The sequence below is a fragment of the Gadus macrocephalus genome, chromosome 11, assembly GCF_031168955.1.
Source record: "Gadus macrocephalus chromosome 11, ASM3116895v1".
NCBI lineage: Eukaryota > Metazoa > Chordata > Actinopteri > Gadiformes > Gadidae > Gadus > Gadus macrocephalus.
This window is the reverse complement of record NC_082392.1, coordinates 11,873,790-11,893,208: the sequence shown is the minus strand read 5'-3', so window position 1 is coordinate 11,893,208 and position 19,419 is coordinate 11,873,790. Positions and strand designations below refer to the sequence as shown.

The following is a 19,419-nucleotide window of genomic DNA, read 5'->3' as shown; positions in this document are numbered from 1 at the left end:
TTCAATATCCATTTTTGTTTTCCAGTCCGCTAACACACATAAAAACTGTTGAAATATGTCTGGGGCTTTAATTCTCCCAGAACATCACAGGCTGTTCAGATCTGGAATTATTTTAGTTTCCCTCTTTGAAAGGCCAAGTGCCTCGAATCTGTCTGCTGGGACTTGCCAGGGCTGGTCAACTATGATCGTATTACCGGATGATAACTCTGCAAGATTACTGTTAGTTTCCTTGCAGTTTAAATGTAACTTTTATATGCTGGCTCTGATCAAAGATGATGGCCATGAGATTAGCTCATGAATAACTCAAGGAATGGAGGACCCAAGAGGCTTAATATATATTGTCAATGAATGCACAGATATATTAGCTGCATTAAGGAATCATAAATGCTTTTACTTTGATAATGTGTTTATAGCACTTTTCTTGACCAGAATCCTTAATGAAAATGATAATGCTAAAGGTGAGAAATACTCACTCAGTCTGTAGTTTATTTGCATAGGATACATTGTGCAATAATTTCCATCTTTAATGTAAACATAAACCTCTTGCCACTAGGTCTGCTCTCTGCCAAAATTAAATTGGGTCAAAGAGATAAGGAAAGTGGAGTAAGATAATGTCTGGACTCCATTTAAAAAAAAAGGTGTCACACCGAGGCCCGAGATGCCATTTAGATCTTTGCCGTTATGGGCTCTGGGTCCGCGTCTGCCACCGTTTCACTTTGTTATTTGACTTGTGTGTGACTAAATGCCTGACACTTTCACTGCCTCTTTCTATCTCCCTGAGTCACCCCCTCCACACGCCTCCCTATCCATCGAGGACAGCTGCCAAGGGCTTTTGAGCAGTTTCCACTGCTCAACGCCTTCCATCTCCTAACCACATCCAGACTCCCTCAGCAGGCATGCAGTAGGCAAGTCTGGCTCAGGGTCCTCAGAACATTATGAAAACGACTTTCCTCGAAAAAATGGGGCAGCCATACAAGAGCCACAACTCTGAAAAACGGAAAACAGGACCTTAACGTGCAATTCGACATCTTCGGAACTTAAACCATAAACTGTAAAAATGTCTTCTTAAAAATAACCCTTAGCAAAGCATGTTTATTTAAGATGGAGTCAAAAAAGGCTAACAGAAATGTAAAAATCTGCAATGTAGCATAACACTACTCTAACTGTTTGCTGTACTAAAAGGACTACAGCACGTTTGTTTGTTGCTTTGTTCAATTTTAAACAAGAACAGGGCTATTTAGGATCATTGTGACCCGGCTTTTTGAGGTTGTTTACTTTTCCTCACTTTGAAGTGTGGAACCATTGAATTACTTCAGAGACTTGGCAATTTCATAGAAAAGGCTATTCATTCCTAGCTGCCTTGGCCTCTGGTTTTAATCCTTTTGGAAATGGATGCCAACTATTTGAATGCCTTTATAAGAAAGGAATTTTACAACCAAAAGCCGGATGCCAACGATATTAATGGCTTTACCAGAACTGAACACATGAAATATTTTTGAAGCAAAACTCCAGGGACAAAGGAAACCAAATTATGTATGAGCTCCATGGATCAAAGAGCAATGAATGGAAACAGGCTTTAAATGGCTAGCTATCCGTTACAGCAGTAATCAACTGTTATCCTTTTCAGTTTCAACTAACCAACTTACTCAGTAACCAACTTACCCTAGTCATTTTAGTTGTAACTAACCACCTATTTAGCAAGCTGTTTCAGTTATAACTGACAGTTAAACCAAACTGTTTTTACTGTAACTAATTGGCTAGCTAGTGGTGACACCTGCAACTAACAAGCAAGCTATACAGACAGCTTTCTAACTAGCTTCTAGCATTGACATCTCTAACTAACCAGCTATCTAGCAGTTGCAGCTGTAAATGGATTCACATCTAACTCAGATGAAAAGACTGAGAGCATATTTAATATGGAGGGAATAAATCAATGATCCATCTATGGCTGGGCTATGCATTATGAACTTATTCTGTTGAAATATTAATTACTCCTCGAACAATGCAAAGATGCCTCATGACATCACTATTCCGGGACAATATGTGGCTTTTAAGTGGGCAGACATTACCATATGAACCTCTGTTATGAGCATTATCTGTTTTAAACTTTGCTCATGGGGATACAGTATGTGTGGTAGCTTAACAACAGCATCCTTCTGAACAAGACTTTACAAGCACCGACGGCGTTTAGCCTCGCTTGAAGGTCATTTTAGACAAAATCTTCAAATGTAAAATAACAACATGAATATGCGAATGAGTTCTCCCTTGTAACCGTTTTCATAATGAGATCCAGTCTAGATTGACATTAATTTTTCTACACAAGCCTGCGTATCAATGTTGCTACAATAGTGATGCTTGTATTATTATAAGCCTTACTTTGAGTGAAAGCACAGCTGGATGAATACATGCATGTTAATGTAAAATACCCTAGACTGTGCTATGCGTACACAACATTATAAAGGAACATTCAGAGTGGGTTAGACAACCCACTCTTCTAAATGTGTGATGTTAATCACAAATACAGCCTTAGATGTTAAGACTATGTGTCGAGGCCTTTTCCTGTTATTGAATTACCAGATGGTGTCCAAAGTGATGCAAATTATAGTTATTCCTATAAGGGATGCTTCGCGATAATCACAGTGTACCAGGTTAATTACCATTGCCGTCTCCACAATCCAAGACAGACTATCAACCTAACATTGCAAAGCCAAGCCCAACTCCAATTAACGCTGACTGATAAAGAACATAATAAATTGCAAAAACACATTTATAAAGGAACAGTTAAAAATAAAGCCAATTGTTTATCATGTTTGTGTTCATAGTAGTAATGCACAACACACACAACCCTCACGCTCCATAGGGTATTCTGAGAATATTCCTAAACACACGGTAATTACATGATGTCAACTGTTGCCTCCCGCTCCTCTTCTTCCCCGTGTCTGCTGCTCGGTCCATCCCTCGCCTAGTTCTCCACGCCTCTTGCTCCCTCCTCCTCATGTGCTGCCATGTGTGATGTTGCTACGATCATGTGTGTTTGCATATGTAATCTGTGATGCTGTACTGAATTGTTCACTGCCCCTTGCCCTGTAGTCTTGTTTGTACGACCCTAGTCGGTGCTTTCTATTATTTTCCTCACAGCCACTGATCTCATAGGAGGTCTTTCGCCTCGTCGTTCATGAATTTGTTCCTAATGAACTTGCTTGGTAAAGTAAAGGTTGATGATGCCGATGATGGGGATGACACACACTGGAAAGCAGTCACAAAGCTATGAACACATGACATTTAACACAAGCCAGTTGATTCTCATTGGTGCGGACGGCTTTGGTTCTGATTGGGTGTGGTCACCATGTGGCGTCGATGAGACAGTCCTATCCGGTTAGGATCTCCAGCCGCCCACCCCCTCCCCCCTCGTCTGACCTTTCCTCCGCTTTGGAGCTTTGTGTTGTGGGAGCCATCTCGGTGGCCTCAGAGAGATCTGGTGAACAGCGATAAGACCAGCCTCCTTCCACATATTATTCAATAATCCTGTGTTCTGGGGGGGTTAGGGGCCATGGGCAGGACCCAGCCCCGACTAGCTGCGCTTCTGAGGCACAAAGGCAGCGCATTTTATGGTGTGTGGTACACTGAAAACCGACAAACATTGCCTGGATCAAACCGATATTTTCAGTAAATAACTCGCGTTGTCATGGAATTGGTTTGTGTGTGTGGTGTGTGGGGTGTGTGTGCTGGTGGAATGGGGTCATTGGAGGGCACCTGACAATCTCCCATCCATCAAAAGCCGTTGCCACGGTTACCATGTTGGCAGCCAGATGTGGATGCACATCAGCCATGTGCCATATGCCTGACTTAGGGGGGTGGAGCTCCTGTTGCAGTTTTCCCCCAGTGGAGGCTCAAAATAACCATGGAGCGGAAAATACACAAAGGGAAAAGCAGAAACACAGGGGATCTGGCAACCCTACTGGAATTCATGATCCTCCAAACTAACCCATTCATATAGTCAGCTCACTAGACTGTCTGCTGTTGCTGCTGGTAAACAGTCAGAAGAGACAGTAAGAAACGCAATTTTTGCTTAATAGTTTTCTTCAAATGGGGCTTTGAGGTTCTGGATCATCTTGGGTGAACAGTTCACTCCATCCATGAAGCTCAAACAACCACGTCCACCCCATAATATTCTCAAACACAACCAAACCTTTAATCACCAAGAGTCAGCAGCCAGCAGTAAACACAGTAGAATTGATTTCCATGCAATAACAAATGTGTTGTAACTTGTCTCCCACCAGAAAATAACTAAGCGCAGTATTGTTAACTGCCCCTGGTTAAGCAAATACAGTAAGGCATTCCATAAAAAGGAGAACATAGGAGTAATCCAGACTGCAAACAATCTGAGATCCAATGTCTACATCTATACCTCTGCCATTGGGACTGAATTGGTTCCTGCATCATTAGCATTTCCTGGCTATACCCTGCTGCCTGGTAATTGGCATTGAATAATTAGTTTACAGAACAGCACAAAGAAAACGAGCAAAACATGAAAGGAGGTTTCAAATGTGAACGGTTATACGTATTTGGTAATTGCATCGTGGACGTAAGGAATCCAAAATAGTAGTGCCCTTTAAAATGTTTTATAATTGCTTTTAGTACTTTTAATACATATGTTTCTGTTCATATCTTTAAATGTAAATTTTGGAACCACGTACCTTCATATCGGGGACCATTTGTCTGACTTTGAACGTGGTTTTAGATCCCGTTAACATATTGGCGACGTCTTCCTCTGGTCCTGCTAATACATCAACAACCAGTGTGTATACAAACCGCAACCTTGTTTTCTATCGGCAAGGGGGTGATGGGTTGGCTGTTCTTTCCATTCCGGTACCAAACAGTACAAAAGAAAGAGGTCCTCTATGATGTGCCCAGACGGTATTCTATCCCGCACCACCGGAGGAGGTACAACAGAGGTGCTCAGCAGTAAGGGACTAACTATTTTCGCTCTTTTCATTGGTGATTTCTGGGGAAACATCAACGTCCCAACGACAAATATAATTTTCCGGACAAAACCTGGGAGGTAGGCGAATAAAAAACAGCGTCACTGTTAGTCACGGAAAGGAGAACTGTATTCGCAGCTCACACAACTCACAGCCGCGTACTATTTGTTTATTCCCTCGCCATAGTGAAAATGACAGACTAGTGAAAAACCCAGTGCAGGGAGCTTCTTAAAGGGCCAGTGCGTGTCGGCGATTCAACCAACCCAAGGCAGAGAATGGACCCCAGAATTATGGACAGCCCATTTTTTAAGGGTCTTTAGTTGACATGTGATTGTTATTTTTCAGATTTTTTTTTCCTGTTTTGTCATTTTTTATATTATTTATGTTTTTTCTCCATAGACCGTCTGTATTTTAGGGATAATGTTACCTAACATGTATTGCACTGGGAAACGTTTGTAGCCTCCATTATTCCCATGGTCATAAAATACATTGTCCAGTAGTTAAGAAACTTAAAGAGATTGTTTAATTGAACGTTAAAAAACACAGCAGAGGAATGCACCTCCATTAAAAAAATACATAAATAAGATAGGAGAAAATAAGAAAAAAAAATTGACATGTGTAGGCTTATCTTGAATGGATTTCAACCTGTCAAGCCAAGCGGACAGCAGGCCTACCTTGTGTCGTATGGGAGAAGAAGTCTTACGGTTCATCCAAACAGCCAGCGGGGGAGCGGGATGGAGCCCGCTAGTCCCTTATTAAAGACGGTTTAGTGCAAATAAAATATACGGTTAAATAGAAGTTAAATAGAATGCAAGTGTCCTGAAGTACAAAACGTCTGTCGTCCCTCAGAAAACAGAAGGCCAGACAGCGTCCTGATGAACTATAATAGAGGGAGGTCTGGATTTGTTTGCCACATGGGAAACTGTTTAATATTACATAAAGGTCTCCAATTTCTTAATACATAAACCAGCCCTAGACACGCGACCTTGCATCATCTGAGCTGCAGCCGCTCCACAATGCATAATGTAACAAGGTTAGGGTGGGGGGGTACTCAATAAGATATTATATAGATAGGTATAGATCTATAGGCCTAGTTCAGGTTTTTGTAAGGTATACAGCTATGCCTGCACCCACAAAAGCCACCTTTCAGTAGTTTGTGTAGGTCCGTCTAAAATAGACTTAACCACATTATATTTTGCCACTTCAGTCTTATAAATATTGTGTTTGCAGGTAAAACATTTCATTATAAGTAGGCTACAGAATATAACTTTATAGCCACAATGTATAGTTGACCCCATGGCACAACTGAACCTTTATAACGGCAGTACGCAGAAGTATGCTACTTTAGTTTTAATCTGTTACAATTATAAGGATTATAAGGCCAGTTATTACATAGGCAACAACTTTATAATAGTTCATTGTTGATGATGAGCTTAGATGTTTTGTTACTCCACACCATCTCAACTGTTCATTTGCACAATCTGTATCTGACATGGGTATATTGATTCAGCTGAGGACATTTACCTAATCAAGAATATATATATACACACACAAAGAATCAAACAATAATGGTGGACATGAGGACATCTTTTTTGAAATACATTGAGAATTTATTCAAACGGTGCAAAAAAGAAATTCAATAATTATTATAATAACATAAATCAGTTCTTTCTTGTCTAGATTGCACAGTCACGCAGCCTTCGATCTCTCCTCATAAAATACATCAAACTTAAAAAAGGGACAACTGAATTTAAAAGTAAAAGCATACATTTGGTTAAATGAATTGCCTTTTACGTGCAACTGTTTCAGTTCCATGCAACCAAAGTATCGTGTGAATGTTACAAAATAAATGACACCGATGTACAATATAAAAATATATAATATTAAGTCAGTTGTTAGAAACTAAACAAAAAAAATTCGGTGTTTTTATTTTGTGGGAGAAAGCCAGGCCAGAAATGGCGGAAGGTTCCATCTCCCGACCAATCCCGTCTCCTATCGTTAGCGTCATCTTTTAGCATTGCACAGATATTGGTCGTTGTAGGAACAAACTGAACTCAAGAGAAGCCAAATGCCCGGCTGCCAGACTGTAACCCATGTGAGAAAGAACATTCTAGGTTAGCTCAACTAAACGCGCCACAAATAAAAATAAAATTGAACAAACTTCCTATAAATATATACTTATATTCTCAAATCGTATCTCGTCAGGCTAGTTGGAAGAAACCGTTTTGAAAACCTTGAGTGCTCCTCAGTTCTTCTGAGGAGACCCCTAAAGTCTTCATGGGTTCAAACAGGTTACTCCCAGAGCTCGGCCCGTCAGCGTCGTAGTGTGGATAACATACATTCTTCTTCTGGGAAACAAGAGATCACTGGGCTTACAAAAATAAAACCTCAAACATATCTATACAACTCCTCCGCTCATTTTGTCCCTCTTCGATAATAAAAAGAACTCGTTTCTGTCCATTCAGTTCATGATTTGACGTTTTCCTTCGTAAAGCTTTCATTTCCTTGCTGATACATTTTTGGGAAGGGGAGCAAAGAACACACAGTTATGGGTTTTCCCGAATGGGAACTGTGGCTGAGGTCAAACAAAAAACTGTTAGCAAATATCTTCGTCCGGCATTATTGCATGAAAACACCACAACACACGCATCACTACACACATTAACACACACGCATGTATAGGGGTATAAAACAGTGGTGGAATCGGATTGTGTGATAATACTACATGATAGTATTACATTTCTCAGAGCCTAAATGTAATCGTTAAAACCAGCAATATTCAAAATATACTTAGCTAGTAACCACAAAGTGGGAAGAACGTTCAGTTGTATGTAGGCTAATCTCTGTAGTCTAATGCGAATTCGCAAAATACTGGAAAAACAATAGTGCCATCTATTGGGCAAGGCAGTGAATTGCATACTTAATTGTGCTTTTGACTTGTACCCAATTTAGCAATTTGAAGGAAAGGTGAAAAAAGCATTTTGTTAATATCTGAACAGTTGTCTTCATGACATGACTTAGTAATATTTTGTTATTGTTATAGGAAAATGATGAAGGAAGCCTCGTACATGATTACTGAGGAGTAGAATATGGGCTCTTTTCAACGGCATCCACAACAACTCACCAAGCAAGAGACATGGAGGGAGAGAGACAAAGAGCAGATAGGACAAAGAGCGAGAGAAAGATACAAGGACCAATGGGAGAGACAGAGAGAGAAAGAGAGGACAGAACTGTAACCTTTGTCTTGCGATCCCTCACTAAAAGACGGTTAACAGCTGCCAGCACTGCCACGGCAAAAAGGCATCTGGCTTTCCCTGGTCCCCTGCTCCCTACACCGACTGGCGCTACTATACAAGCAAACTAGCAGCCGGCCCAGAGTCTCTGCCCTCCTGCTCCTATGGATGGCAGTATCTAGAGCCTTAAAGTATCAAGGAGAGCTGTGATGTAAGCGTCAGGACAACAGCCAGGGCCCTCCAGAACCGAGCGGACAGGACATGGTCCAAGGCCCAGGGGAGAAAGTGCTTGACTTTGTGCAGAAAGAGGTGACTGGTTTTAAGAGGTTCCGATGCTTCGGGCTTAGGGTCTTCCTAAGAGGAGTCTGAGATCAGTAGGAGTTCTGGATCATTACACACAGACATGGGCCGGGAGGGGATAGGTAGGTTGGAGGGAGCGTCCTAACATCCAACACCTTGTGTCGTATCCTAGAACATTTCACCACGTTATCATCATCATAATCGACATGCAATGACGACTGCATGCGCCACTTTGCAACGCTGCATGCAACACTACACCGGGAGATGGATTGGCCAATGGATGAAACTACATCAAAATGCCTGAACGCTGCAGTAAACCGCAGGCTGATAAGATTGCTGACCAGGGATTCAAAGATTCACATATTGTGCTTCTCGTGACTTGTAACCCTTAAAACAATCCTGAACCAATGCATGAATTGCGACAGAAGCTATTGGAAGCAAGCATGACAGCAGCGATGAGCGGTAGCTCCCACAACAGCACGCGACTGTGTTTGTGGTTTGCAACGATGCATTCGTCCGTTCAGGTGGTGAGCAAACTAAATACCACTGTGCTAACCAGGAGAGGGGGAAGCTTCGCTGCATACGTTTTAAACCGGCCGGGGAACACGCATGCAGGCTTCGTTAGCCACACTGCCTCTGAAACACCCCAGTTCCAAACACTACTCCGATGGTTCATAGTCACTGGAAAAAAATAAATAAATATATACTTTCTTGTTTTCAAGGAGATGCTGCAAAAAAATAAAAGATGTAATCGACAAAATATTGGTGTTTAAACCTGCCAATGCCAGTCTGTTTGAGTTCCCCGAAACGTTAGCACCAAAGCAGGCCTGTAGAGTTTATAGCATTACATGGACTTTCTTTAAGCAAATAACAAAAGTTACTCAAGGAAGGGAGGAAACAACGGACTGGTGCATGCGTTTCCAGGAAATCCATGGAAACGCATGAAATTTCTAACAGTACTTTAAAACAAGAAGTTTTAGATGCATCTTTAAAACCCCATTAGTTCACCAACTCAAATATATCAAATATTATTCTTCCCACTTATGAAGCAGAGGTGTTCTCTCCCTCTTTGTGCTTTCTCTGCTGTGTGTTAGAGATTTAGTATTGTGAGGACCAGTCATTTATAGACACCACCAGGGGGAGACAGTGGCACGGTAGCCTCTCCACCGCGCGCACACACGCAAACATACACACTAGGGTTGGGCGATTTTCCAATGGAACGCTTTATCACGGTTTATAACAAATATAATGCACTCCATATCAATACCGTCTTAAAATACGTCAATCTAATAAGCGTTTAATGATTTCACACTTCTTTAAATTTTCTGACACAGATCTGGGGTCGTAGTGAGTGTCTGCTGCGTTCATTTGAGGCTAGAGAATTTGATCTGATGTCAACCAACCAGTGAGATTTCCTAGAGCACAAGAAACAAGCCTATGATGCTGAAGGGCCAGAGTGAGCTAGGAAAAGCGATTAGCAGCGCCTGTGAATGACTGAAATCAATTTGGAACATTCAGATTAAAGGAAATTAATGGTTGAACTACTCCCTTAATTCTTCAGCACACAAAACAAACTTGCTGGAGGCATGTTCCTTGTGTTAGAGAATAAAGGCAGAATTAATGATTGACCATTAGCATACATTGAATTCGGTTTGTTGACCGTAAATTCTCAATTGAATGCCAGATCGAATTACCAGCATTTGCTCCACCTTATGTGCACTGAGCCTAGGCTATATAAATATTGATGAAAGCAAGGTATAAAGTGCTGGCAGATTTATTTCTGAGGTTGGATGAGCACAAATGAGGAAGGTCAAATCATGTCTCCAACTATTATCGGCATACATGCAGAATATTGGTTGGGGTGTTATACAGGGAAAAAACAGGAAACACAACACTTCTCAAAAAAGCTTGTAAGTCCGCCCCTTCCGGTAGACCCCCATGGGACCTCTGAGGTCGTAAAATATGAATGGGTTTCAATGGGGAGAAAGTAATTCTTTTCTGGTCCCAGTCTTTATATGCCCTGGATTACACATACGTTGGTTGTGGATTTAAATTATAATTTTTCATGCAAAGAAAACTAAAAGAATCGCGAAGAAGTTTGATAATTTTTGTGTGAGGCCGCTTTGTGAACTACAGCTCCCCGCTGCTCTCAACGCGAAGGATAGACGTCACAACCACTCTGGTACAGACATGGCGATCTCTCTGCTCCATTTCACTGCTTTTTTCCCAGGGGAGGATAACAGCATCGGAAGAGGCGAAAACCATAATAAGTCAGGGCATGTGTCGAATTTTCAGTTATGCCGATTGGGAGATTGTCGGTCTTGTCCACGCCAGTCGCAGGGAGCGTGACGTCACATACGAGACGTTTAGTCTTTCTCATTGTGTTTTCTCTACTGCCTATAACTAATCAATTGCACAATAAACGGTCAAACATCTTTGCATGAAAAATTATCATTTAAATCCACAAACAACATACGTGTAACCCAGGGAATATAAAGACTGGGACCAGAAAATAATTACTTTCTCTCTATTGAAACCCATTCATATTTTCCTAGCCCAGAGGTCCCATGAGGGTCTCCCGGAAGGGGCGGACTTACGAGCTCTATAGAGTGGCGAAGTCACGCCCCTTCCGGTAGGGCTCATGGGACCTATGAGATCGAAAAAAATGAATGGGTGTCAATGGAGAGAAAATAATTATTTTCTGGTCCCAGTCTTTATATGCCCTGGATTACACATATGTTGTTTGTGGATTTAAATGATAATTTTTCATGCAAAGAAAACTAAAAATGTTCGTGAAGAAGTTTGATAATTTTAGGTTTTATGTGAGGCCGCTTTGTGAACTACAGCTCTTCGCTGCTCTCGACGCATATGATATACGTCACCACACCCGCCCTTGGAACTCGGCACAGAGATGGCGATCTCTCTGCCCCACTTCACCGCTTTTTCCAAGGGGAGGATAAAAGCATCGAAAGAGGTGAAAACCATTATAAGTCGGGGCACGTGCAGAGTTTCAGTTATGCCGATGGGAAGATTGTCGGTCTTCTCCACGCCAGTCGCAGGGAGCGTGACGTCACTTACGAGCCGTGTAGTCTTTCTCGTTGTGTTTTCTCTACAGCCTTTATCTGAACAATTGCACAATAAACGGTCGAATTCTTTGCATGAAAAATTATCCTTTAAATCCACAAACAACATATGTGTAATCCAGGGCATATAAAGACCGGGACCAGAAAATAATTATTTTCTCTCCATTGACACCCATTCATATTTTTCGATCTCATAGGTCCCATGAGCCCTACCGGAAGGGGCGTGACTTCGCCACTCTATAGGCTGGCAACATGTTGGATGTCCCGGGGAAACTACTTGTCAAAGTAACCCAGTTTCAGGTAGCCGACAGCAGAATATAATTTAATAATTCCTTTCACCGTAAAGGTCTAGCCTAACCTACTAAAACAATGTTATGGATAACAAGTTTTTGAAGTTTTGAAGGTCGCAATTAATCCCATATCTATTCATCAAACAGTCCTAGAAGCATTATACCAGATAATTCAGTTTAAATGAATTATCTATGAGCCAAAAATGGGGAGTGATTTGCAGAGGATTGCTTCGACCCTGTGGCAGAAGAGACTGTAGCATCTCATGGCACGTTGGAAACAGAAGTTCTAAGATGCGCTAACGCTTCATAATACGAGTTGCTTTTTTCAGACAGTTGAACCGTAAACCGCAATGTTTTGTGGCTTACAGGGGGAAAAAAAGGAAAAAAAATAAATAATTGCCCAACCCTAACACAAACACACACACACACACACACACACACACACACACACACAAGAACGCCCGCATAAGAGTCACTGCCAAGCCTAACAGAAGTGCAGTTGGTTGAACCTAGAGTCTGCCAGGGCCAGCGACCGCTGGCGGTCCTCCGGGGTGTCTCGTCTGCTAGCTCCCAACAAGAGCAGACCCACACCCGGAAGGGGGTGGGGGCAGAGCTGCTAGAGCCGCTCTCCCGCGCCACCCGCCCCTCCAAACACCGCCTCTTTCTGGGGGAAATCTGAAGGCCACTTCGTGGACGAAGGTTGGTTTAGAAGCGGTGGATGGCCGGCTCCGTCTCCCTCCTCTTCAGCTCCTCGCGGTAGCAGCAGGAGCAGTAGTTCCCCGTCTCCGGGTGGCCGTAGTAGGGGCAGTCCTGTGTCCGGCAGGTGCTGGACAGGGAGGACAGGGCGCCGGCGCTGCCCAGTGAGTAGTGTCTGACCGGGGGCAGCCCGCCACGAGAGTCCAGGCCGGGCCGCAGGTCCCGGAAGCCGTTGCTGTAGCTGCCGCCCCCGACACTACCGGGGGGCTCGGACAGCGGGTAGTCCGGAGGGTGGTGCTCCAGAGGGAAGGTGGGGGTGTAGGAGCTGGGGATGAGGCGGGACGGGCTGAGGGAGGCGGGGCCTTGCGGGGGGATGTAGTGCAGCTGGGGAGGGGGCTGTGCGGTGGGACAGTGGCGGGGGAGGGTGGCGTAGGAGGGCAGGCCGGGGTAGGAGGAGGCGGGCGAGCCCCCGGCCAGCTGCCGGCGCGTGTCCAGGTAGGCGTGGGGGTGGAGGCTCTGTGCCGGGGGCAGCGAGGCCGGGGGCAGCGAGGCGGGGGGCTGCTGGATGAGGCAGGCCCGGGGGATGGGCACCACGCCAGAGTACATGCTGGGGCTGAGCGGCGAGGGCTTCAGGTGGCTGTAGGACAGCGCCAAGCCCTCCGCCGGCTGCTGCTGCTGCTGCTCCTCCTTGGGCTCGTACGGCCGGTAGCCCGCCTCCCCGCCCGGCTCCTTCTTGGCCAGCGGTGAGCCGTTGGCCCCGCCCTTCCGGTCCCCGTCCTCCGGCTCGGAGCGGAAGCGGTCCTGGGCGTCGGCCAGATAGCGCTGGATCATCTCCTCCTGGAAGGGGTGGCGGTTGCTCGTGGTGAGGAGGCCGGCGAAGATGAACTTCCTCTCGCCCTGCATGGCGGCGCGCAGGATGCCCAGGCTCACCTTGACGTCGGCGCTGTACTTGTAGGGGTCCGACTCGGTGCTGCCGCCGCTGCCGCTGCTGCTGGTGCTGCTGCCCGTGCCCGCCAGACGCTCGCTGCCCGACGACGGCGAGCCCTTCCCGGAGTCCTCCGAGACGTGGGCCGAGGGAGAGCCCTCCTTGCTGCCCTTCCTCCCCTTCAGGGACCCCTTCTTCTTCTCCCCGCCCTCCTGCTTGGCCCCGCCCCCGGCGGTGCCCTTCCCGGCCATCAGCCCGCCCACATTCTTCTTCAGCTTGCTGCCCAGGCTCTTGCCGAAGCTGCCCAGCTTGTTGGCCACCGAGTCGGCCCGCTTCTTGTCCTTGTCCTTCTTGCTCTTGTCCTTGTCTTTGTCCTTGTCTTTGTCCTTGGCGGTGCCGGCGCCCGATCCGTTGCTGGACGAGCTGGACGAGGACGTCGAGTGGTTCTTGGAGGACGTCCCGCCCCCGTTGACAGTCGCCACGCCGACGCTCTCCCCGTTGCCGTTGGAGCTGCTGCTGACCGACTCCTTGTCTGATTCCCCGGAGTCGGGCGGCGTGCGGGCGTCTTCCCCCGCCGAGGCCGTGGGGGACTCGGGCTGGGCCAGGGGAGCCTGCTGGGGCGGGGACACAGAGAGGGGGCAGAGGGTCAGCCCACAGCACCAGGCTGCTGGGACTTGGACTTCACTGTAATCGGTTGTTAGTGCTGTTGGCGGTTGTGCAGTTAAGTATTCTTTTGCTCTGTTGTTGCTTTCGGCCTATGCAACTTCACTTAGTGATTTCTAAAACAGGTCCAACATGAGCAGATAGGGCTTATTTGGACCTATTGCCCATGGATCCCTAAAGGCTGAAGACCTTGATCGAAACCCGCAGCTTTCTAGTAGGAACACCCTAGACACTAGAGTAGAGTGTCCGATATGATAACACGTGACAGATTAGGATACCTCTTTTGTGCTCCTTCTTAAGGTTAAGGGGAGTTTCTTCCTTGCCTATTTAAGGACTTCTAAGTTAGGGGCCTTATCTGATGTGGGCTGTGATGAATACAACACTGTGTACCGTCTAGCAGAGTGAATCAAGCTAGCGAACAGAGAGGAATCTGGTGTCAGGGGGGAGGAAATGAAGGCGACAAAAACTGAAACGTTGTTGAATCGTAATTAGTGAGCAAAAGGCGGTGAGTCATTAAAATGCTTGACTTTGAGGGGTACAAGACAGTCATGTTGGGGAGCAGGTGGCAGAAGACGAGCACGGAAACATTATATCATGACTCGATATCAATCACCCACACATCTTAACACCTAACTCCAAATGCCACTAAATGAGCAGGAGCGTAATGTCCTCCTTAAGTGTGACTCATCACCGTACTTAAGTGATTAAGGAAACGTCTGTCAGCTCTGCTCTGATATGGAGAAACCTGAGAACAGGGAGAGTGTCAACCAGCTTCACTGTAGGTGGATGAAAACAAGTTTCACTGATGGGTCATAAGTGGGTCGCAGCCAGTGGACCTCGGGATAGCCATAATAAAGCATTTTACAATATGTGAAAGGCCAGACTGAACATGGGTATACTGTATTGATGAGCAAAATACATGTAGTCGAGGAATCTTGGAATCTGGAACAAAGTACCTCCACCAAAGGTGGGTCATTGACCACCACACCATGACAATTGTTTAGGAAGCCCTGTCCTTAATGACTTAAAACTGTGAAGAACTGCCATGAACTCCCACATGTCTCTGCGGCGAGCCAGAAACATGTACTGAAGCACCAGAGAGGCCATTGACAGGGGGGCAGTGTCTTACCGACCTGTGGGTCCACCTGGGCCGCGTTATGGAACAGGGGAGATCTGTATTATACATTCAGCCCAGGAAACTGTAGACTGAAACATTGACCTGATAGCAGGTGAGACGGGCCACACAGACCCATACAAGTAGCTCCTGTCCTCAGGAAAGGTTAGAGAGGGACAACAGGAGTGTAGCTTTTGTAGTGCATTAAATCTAAGTTTGCTGACATTTAAACTATATATTTCCTCTATATGTTGAGAGACAGGCTTTCGATTGGTAGCTTGTTGCCTACGTGTTGAGACAGGGGCTCTCTGGCTGTGTGTGACTCCATCTTTACCTCACAAGGCAGGGGCAGCCACGTGACGGTCATGTAGCTGTGCAACATCTGGAGCTTGGCCTCTAGCGAGAGTGCCACCCTGAGTGACAGAGAGAGAGACAGAGACAGAGACAGAGAGAGAGATCACTATTGGCAATACTGACAAAAAACATAGCTTTTGGAGATTAACTGGAAAAATACTATTCCACAATTATAATTTCAACCTCACGTTTTGAGATTTGCCCACATTATTATTTATATTCAGCTGATAACGGTAGGCACTGAGCGCATCTTAATGTCAATAGAGGTGAGAGCTAATCGCGTTGATCCCCGATATATATAAAAGAAAGAAAGAAAGAAAGAAAGAAAGAAAGAAAGAAAGAAAGAAAGAAAGAAAGAAAGAAAGAAAGAAAGAAAGAAAGCGAGAGAGAGCGAGAGAGACTTAAACTATTCTTTAAATCAGTATTTCTTGTTGCTACAGCACAGGTTTATTTTTGTCCTTCTAAAATCCGGGCTCGAGCGTCACGAGCCGGTTATTTTGATAACATGAGTAACCATAAGCAGCGCTCACTCACCACTACCCAGTCACTCCATCAGTTTCAACATTTTAAGAACCACTCGTCTTTTCTCGGCGGAAAAAACATGCAATGACCAAACGTCTCTGTGGGTGTTTATTAACAGTCGATAAAGAACTGTCATTTATCTCATCAACCAAAAGATAGCTGTTAAATTAAGCTGTACCCTAATCAAGTTGTAGCTTTCCTCCTCAAATGCATCTCTGATGATTTTGATTGTGTTTTTTAAGTGTTTTCTTATTGACTCGTATTCTTGTAGACTTTTTCCCTTGTTTAGCACATTGTGTTGTGGTTCTGCAGGAAACCCAGATCAATTTCCCTTTGGTCCCTAAGGCACAGCAGGGGGTACCTGGCCAGCATGACGTTGTCCGTGTCATCCTTGCCCCACTCCCACGCCTTCCCGGGGTCCACAGCAAAGTGCACTGGCAGCATTTTGTGCTCTGAGTCCGTCAGAGGGATCACCACTGTAGGGCCAACAGAGGGGAAACAAGCCGTCAGTGCTCGGTTTAAAAATACCATAGGTCTACTTCAAAGTAAAAGCCCCCCTCCCACCCCAAACCCAGTGCAATGCAGTAAAACATGGTACCATTTCTGAAATGTATTGCAGTGAAAATACTGTGTTTTACTCATTCCAACTGCGTGCAAGCAAACACTTGAAAAAACACAATCCCCATTGCAACAAAAAGATCAGCTGTTCATAGATCCACAAAACGAACTCAGTTCCCCCACATAACCACAATAGCGTCATAACAATCGGAATCTTATACAGATCTATTTTCGTCTTATTGACACGTGAAGGCTGTGAGCGCGAGAGAGCGGTGGAAATGAACAATCCTTGAACACAAAGACTGCTCAGCACTGAACTCAGAGGAAACAGTGGACGTGATGCAGCAGCCAGTGTGTACAGCTGTGTGCATTACATCACTGTGCTCACACGGCTTCAGCAAAAACACAGCAGCAGCCCGTTATGGAAATGATGACACCGAATAATAGCTGTAAGCCTGGGGCTGAATTCTAGAGATGATCTTCATCACCAAGAGCGAGTAAAGGCAGAATATCTTAACAAGAAATTACTCTACTGAATAATAAAGAGTTTGTTTGATCATTGATCATGGTCTACTGATCATTCTGTCTAGAGACAGAGAGCTCTTCAGTGTGTTTCTTGGTGTTGTAGGACAGGAAGTTTGAGTGAATCCTGGTAAATCGTCTCAATTCATACTATTCTAACTGAGCTCCTCCTCATTGGCACCAAATCCACTCTCAATAAAACTGGTCCCATTTCACTCACCATCGACTCCTCAACCATCACCCCCTCCACCCTGGTACGCAATCTCGGTGTCATCATGGACCCCACCCTTACCTTCACTCCCCATGTCAGCCACATCGTCAAGACCTCATATTTCCACCTCCGCCGCATCGCCAAAATCAGACACTGCCTCCCCCCCCCTGCTGCTGAATCCCTCATCCATGCCTTCATCTCCTCTCGCCTCGACTACTGCAACTCCCTCCTTACTGGCATCTCCCCCCATTCCCTCCATAGACTCCAAATGGTCCAAAACTCTGCTGCCCGCCTCCTCACCCACACCCGGTCCCGTGAACACATCACTCCCGTTCTCCACTCTCTCCACTGGCTCCCCATCAAGCAGCGCATCAACTTCAAAATACTCCTCCTCACCTTCAAAGCTCTTCACCACCTAGCCCCCCCCCTGCCTGTCTGACCTGCTCCTCCCCCACCGCCCCTCCCGAGCCACCCGTTCCTCCTCCACTCTCACCCTGACTACACCAACATCCCGATTAAAAACTTTTGGCGACAGAGCATTCTCACGCACAGCACCCCGACTCTGGAATTCCCTCCCCCAATCTGTTCGCCACTCTCCCTCACTCACAACATTCAAGTCCCGCCTCAAAACATACCTCTTCACCCAAGCCTATGATCTTCCCTATCCCTAGCCATCATTACCCAACTGCCTACACTTCTACCCCCTGTTACACCTCAATAACTCTGTTTTTTTCTGCCTGTGCTGTGTATGCTTGTGTTGTCCCCCCCTGTCTGTAATACCCCCCCCCCCTTCTTTGCCTGTAAATGTAAATGTGTCCTGCTTGTACTGTCCCCCTGTCTCTAATAACCCCCCCCCCCCCTCTATGACTTTGTAATCTGCGACTTTGGGTATCTGAAAAGCGCAATATAAAATAAAGATATTATTATTATTATTATTATTCAAATATGGACAATGAAAGCGTCTGGTGGCTTGAAAGACCTAGTGCCTGAAGAATTTGTTAACAAGCAGTACTACACAGCTATTTAGCAACATAGAATCTAGCTGCTTACAATGTCAGGTCAACATTTATTTCACACACATACTTTATCATGTCCGATCGCATGGCAGCCAAGTTATGCCGTTGAGGCAGTGAGAATTGTGCGGGATCTAGTGTGTTGACAATTTTAACACCCGTATCGAGCGTGTTTATTGAGCAAACACACTGTCTTCAGACACAGTTAAAAGGAAAACATGGGTTTTATTCTCCTGACTAGCAGCACTGTGCCCTCCAGGGTTATTAAACAGCATGTATCATTCTGCTTGGGGCTTATTAAGCCCCATCTTGATATACACACAGCGGCTCATCGTTTTACTCCTCCTTCCTGGGGATATAGGCAAGGCAACTTTATTTATATAGCACTTTTCATTTTGGGACGGTATGAGCGAAGGCACACCTTTACCCTGCTCTTTGGAGCCGTCCTTCTGCTCCATGGACACCAGGGCTGAGAAGTGGGCCTGGTCATAGGCCAGCACCAGCGGGGATCTGTGACACTTTGCAGCCGGCACCTCCAGCGGAAGGTAGATTCCTCCGAATGGGATGGGGGCGAACGCTGGGGAGGGAGATTCACCAAACACTCCAAGTCAAACCTCACGGGAAAGCAGGTTTAATGTTAGATGTGGTCCAAACTGAATACGTTTTGAGAGGAAGCCTGAAGTCTGTGGTTTTGAGCAAATTAAAAACCGAAGTACTAGCCAAGAGCCAAGGACTAGCTAAGAACTAGCTTTGGGCTCAGTACCAACTGGGAGCCAAGGACAATCTAAGAACTAGCTATGGGCTTAGTCATGGCTACTATCTCTTCATCAAATTGGCAGTGTAGCATTTGTGACTCCAGACACACGGAAGCCAACTAGTCACGTCTCCTGGCTTTCAGCAGAAAGAATAATACATCAGGCGAGAATACTAATGGAATTAAGGTGAAAGCAGCG

General features: G+C 45.4%; 2 protein-coding genes across 8 annotated transcripts in view; both read right to left on the bottom strand.

Annotated features, from left to right (window-relative positions):
- Positions 1-5,194, bottom strand: part of mtmr11 (myotubularin related protein 11) — a 30,860-nt gene extending 25,666 nt beyond the window's left edge. Inside the window, exon 1 of the mRNA XM_060064523.1 lies at positions 4,698-5,194. Coding sequence (XP_059920506.1) covers positions 4,698-4,754 — 57 coding nt within the window. The 5' untranslated portion in view covers positions 4,755-5,194. The remainder of the gene's footprint in view (positions 1-4,697) is intronic.
- A 1,376-nt stretch (positions 5,195-6,570) lies between these two features.
- The window catches only part of otud7b (OTU deubiquitinase 7B), a 33,143-nt gene continuing 20,294 nt past the window's right edge, over positions 6,571-19,419 (bottom strand). For 3 of the 7 annotated variants that reach the window (XM_060064515.1, XM_060064518.1, XM_060064520.1), the window contains exons 9-12: positions 18,888-19,043; positions 16,524-16,638; positions 15,621-15,699; positions 6,571-14,123 (exon numbers count right to left, since the gene is read on the bottom strand). In XM_060064515.1, coding sequence (XP_059920498.1) covers positions 12,594-14,123; positions 15,621-15,699; positions 16,524-16,638; positions 18,888-19,043 — 1,880 coding nt within the window. In that variant the 3' untranslated portion in view covers positions 6,571-12,593. The remainder of the gene's footprint in view (positions 14,124-15,620; positions 15,700-16,523; positions 16,639-18,887; positions 19,044-19,419) is intronic. The other 4 variants (XM_060064517.1, XM_060064521.1, XM_060064522.1 and 1 more) reach the window with 2 other exon arrangements.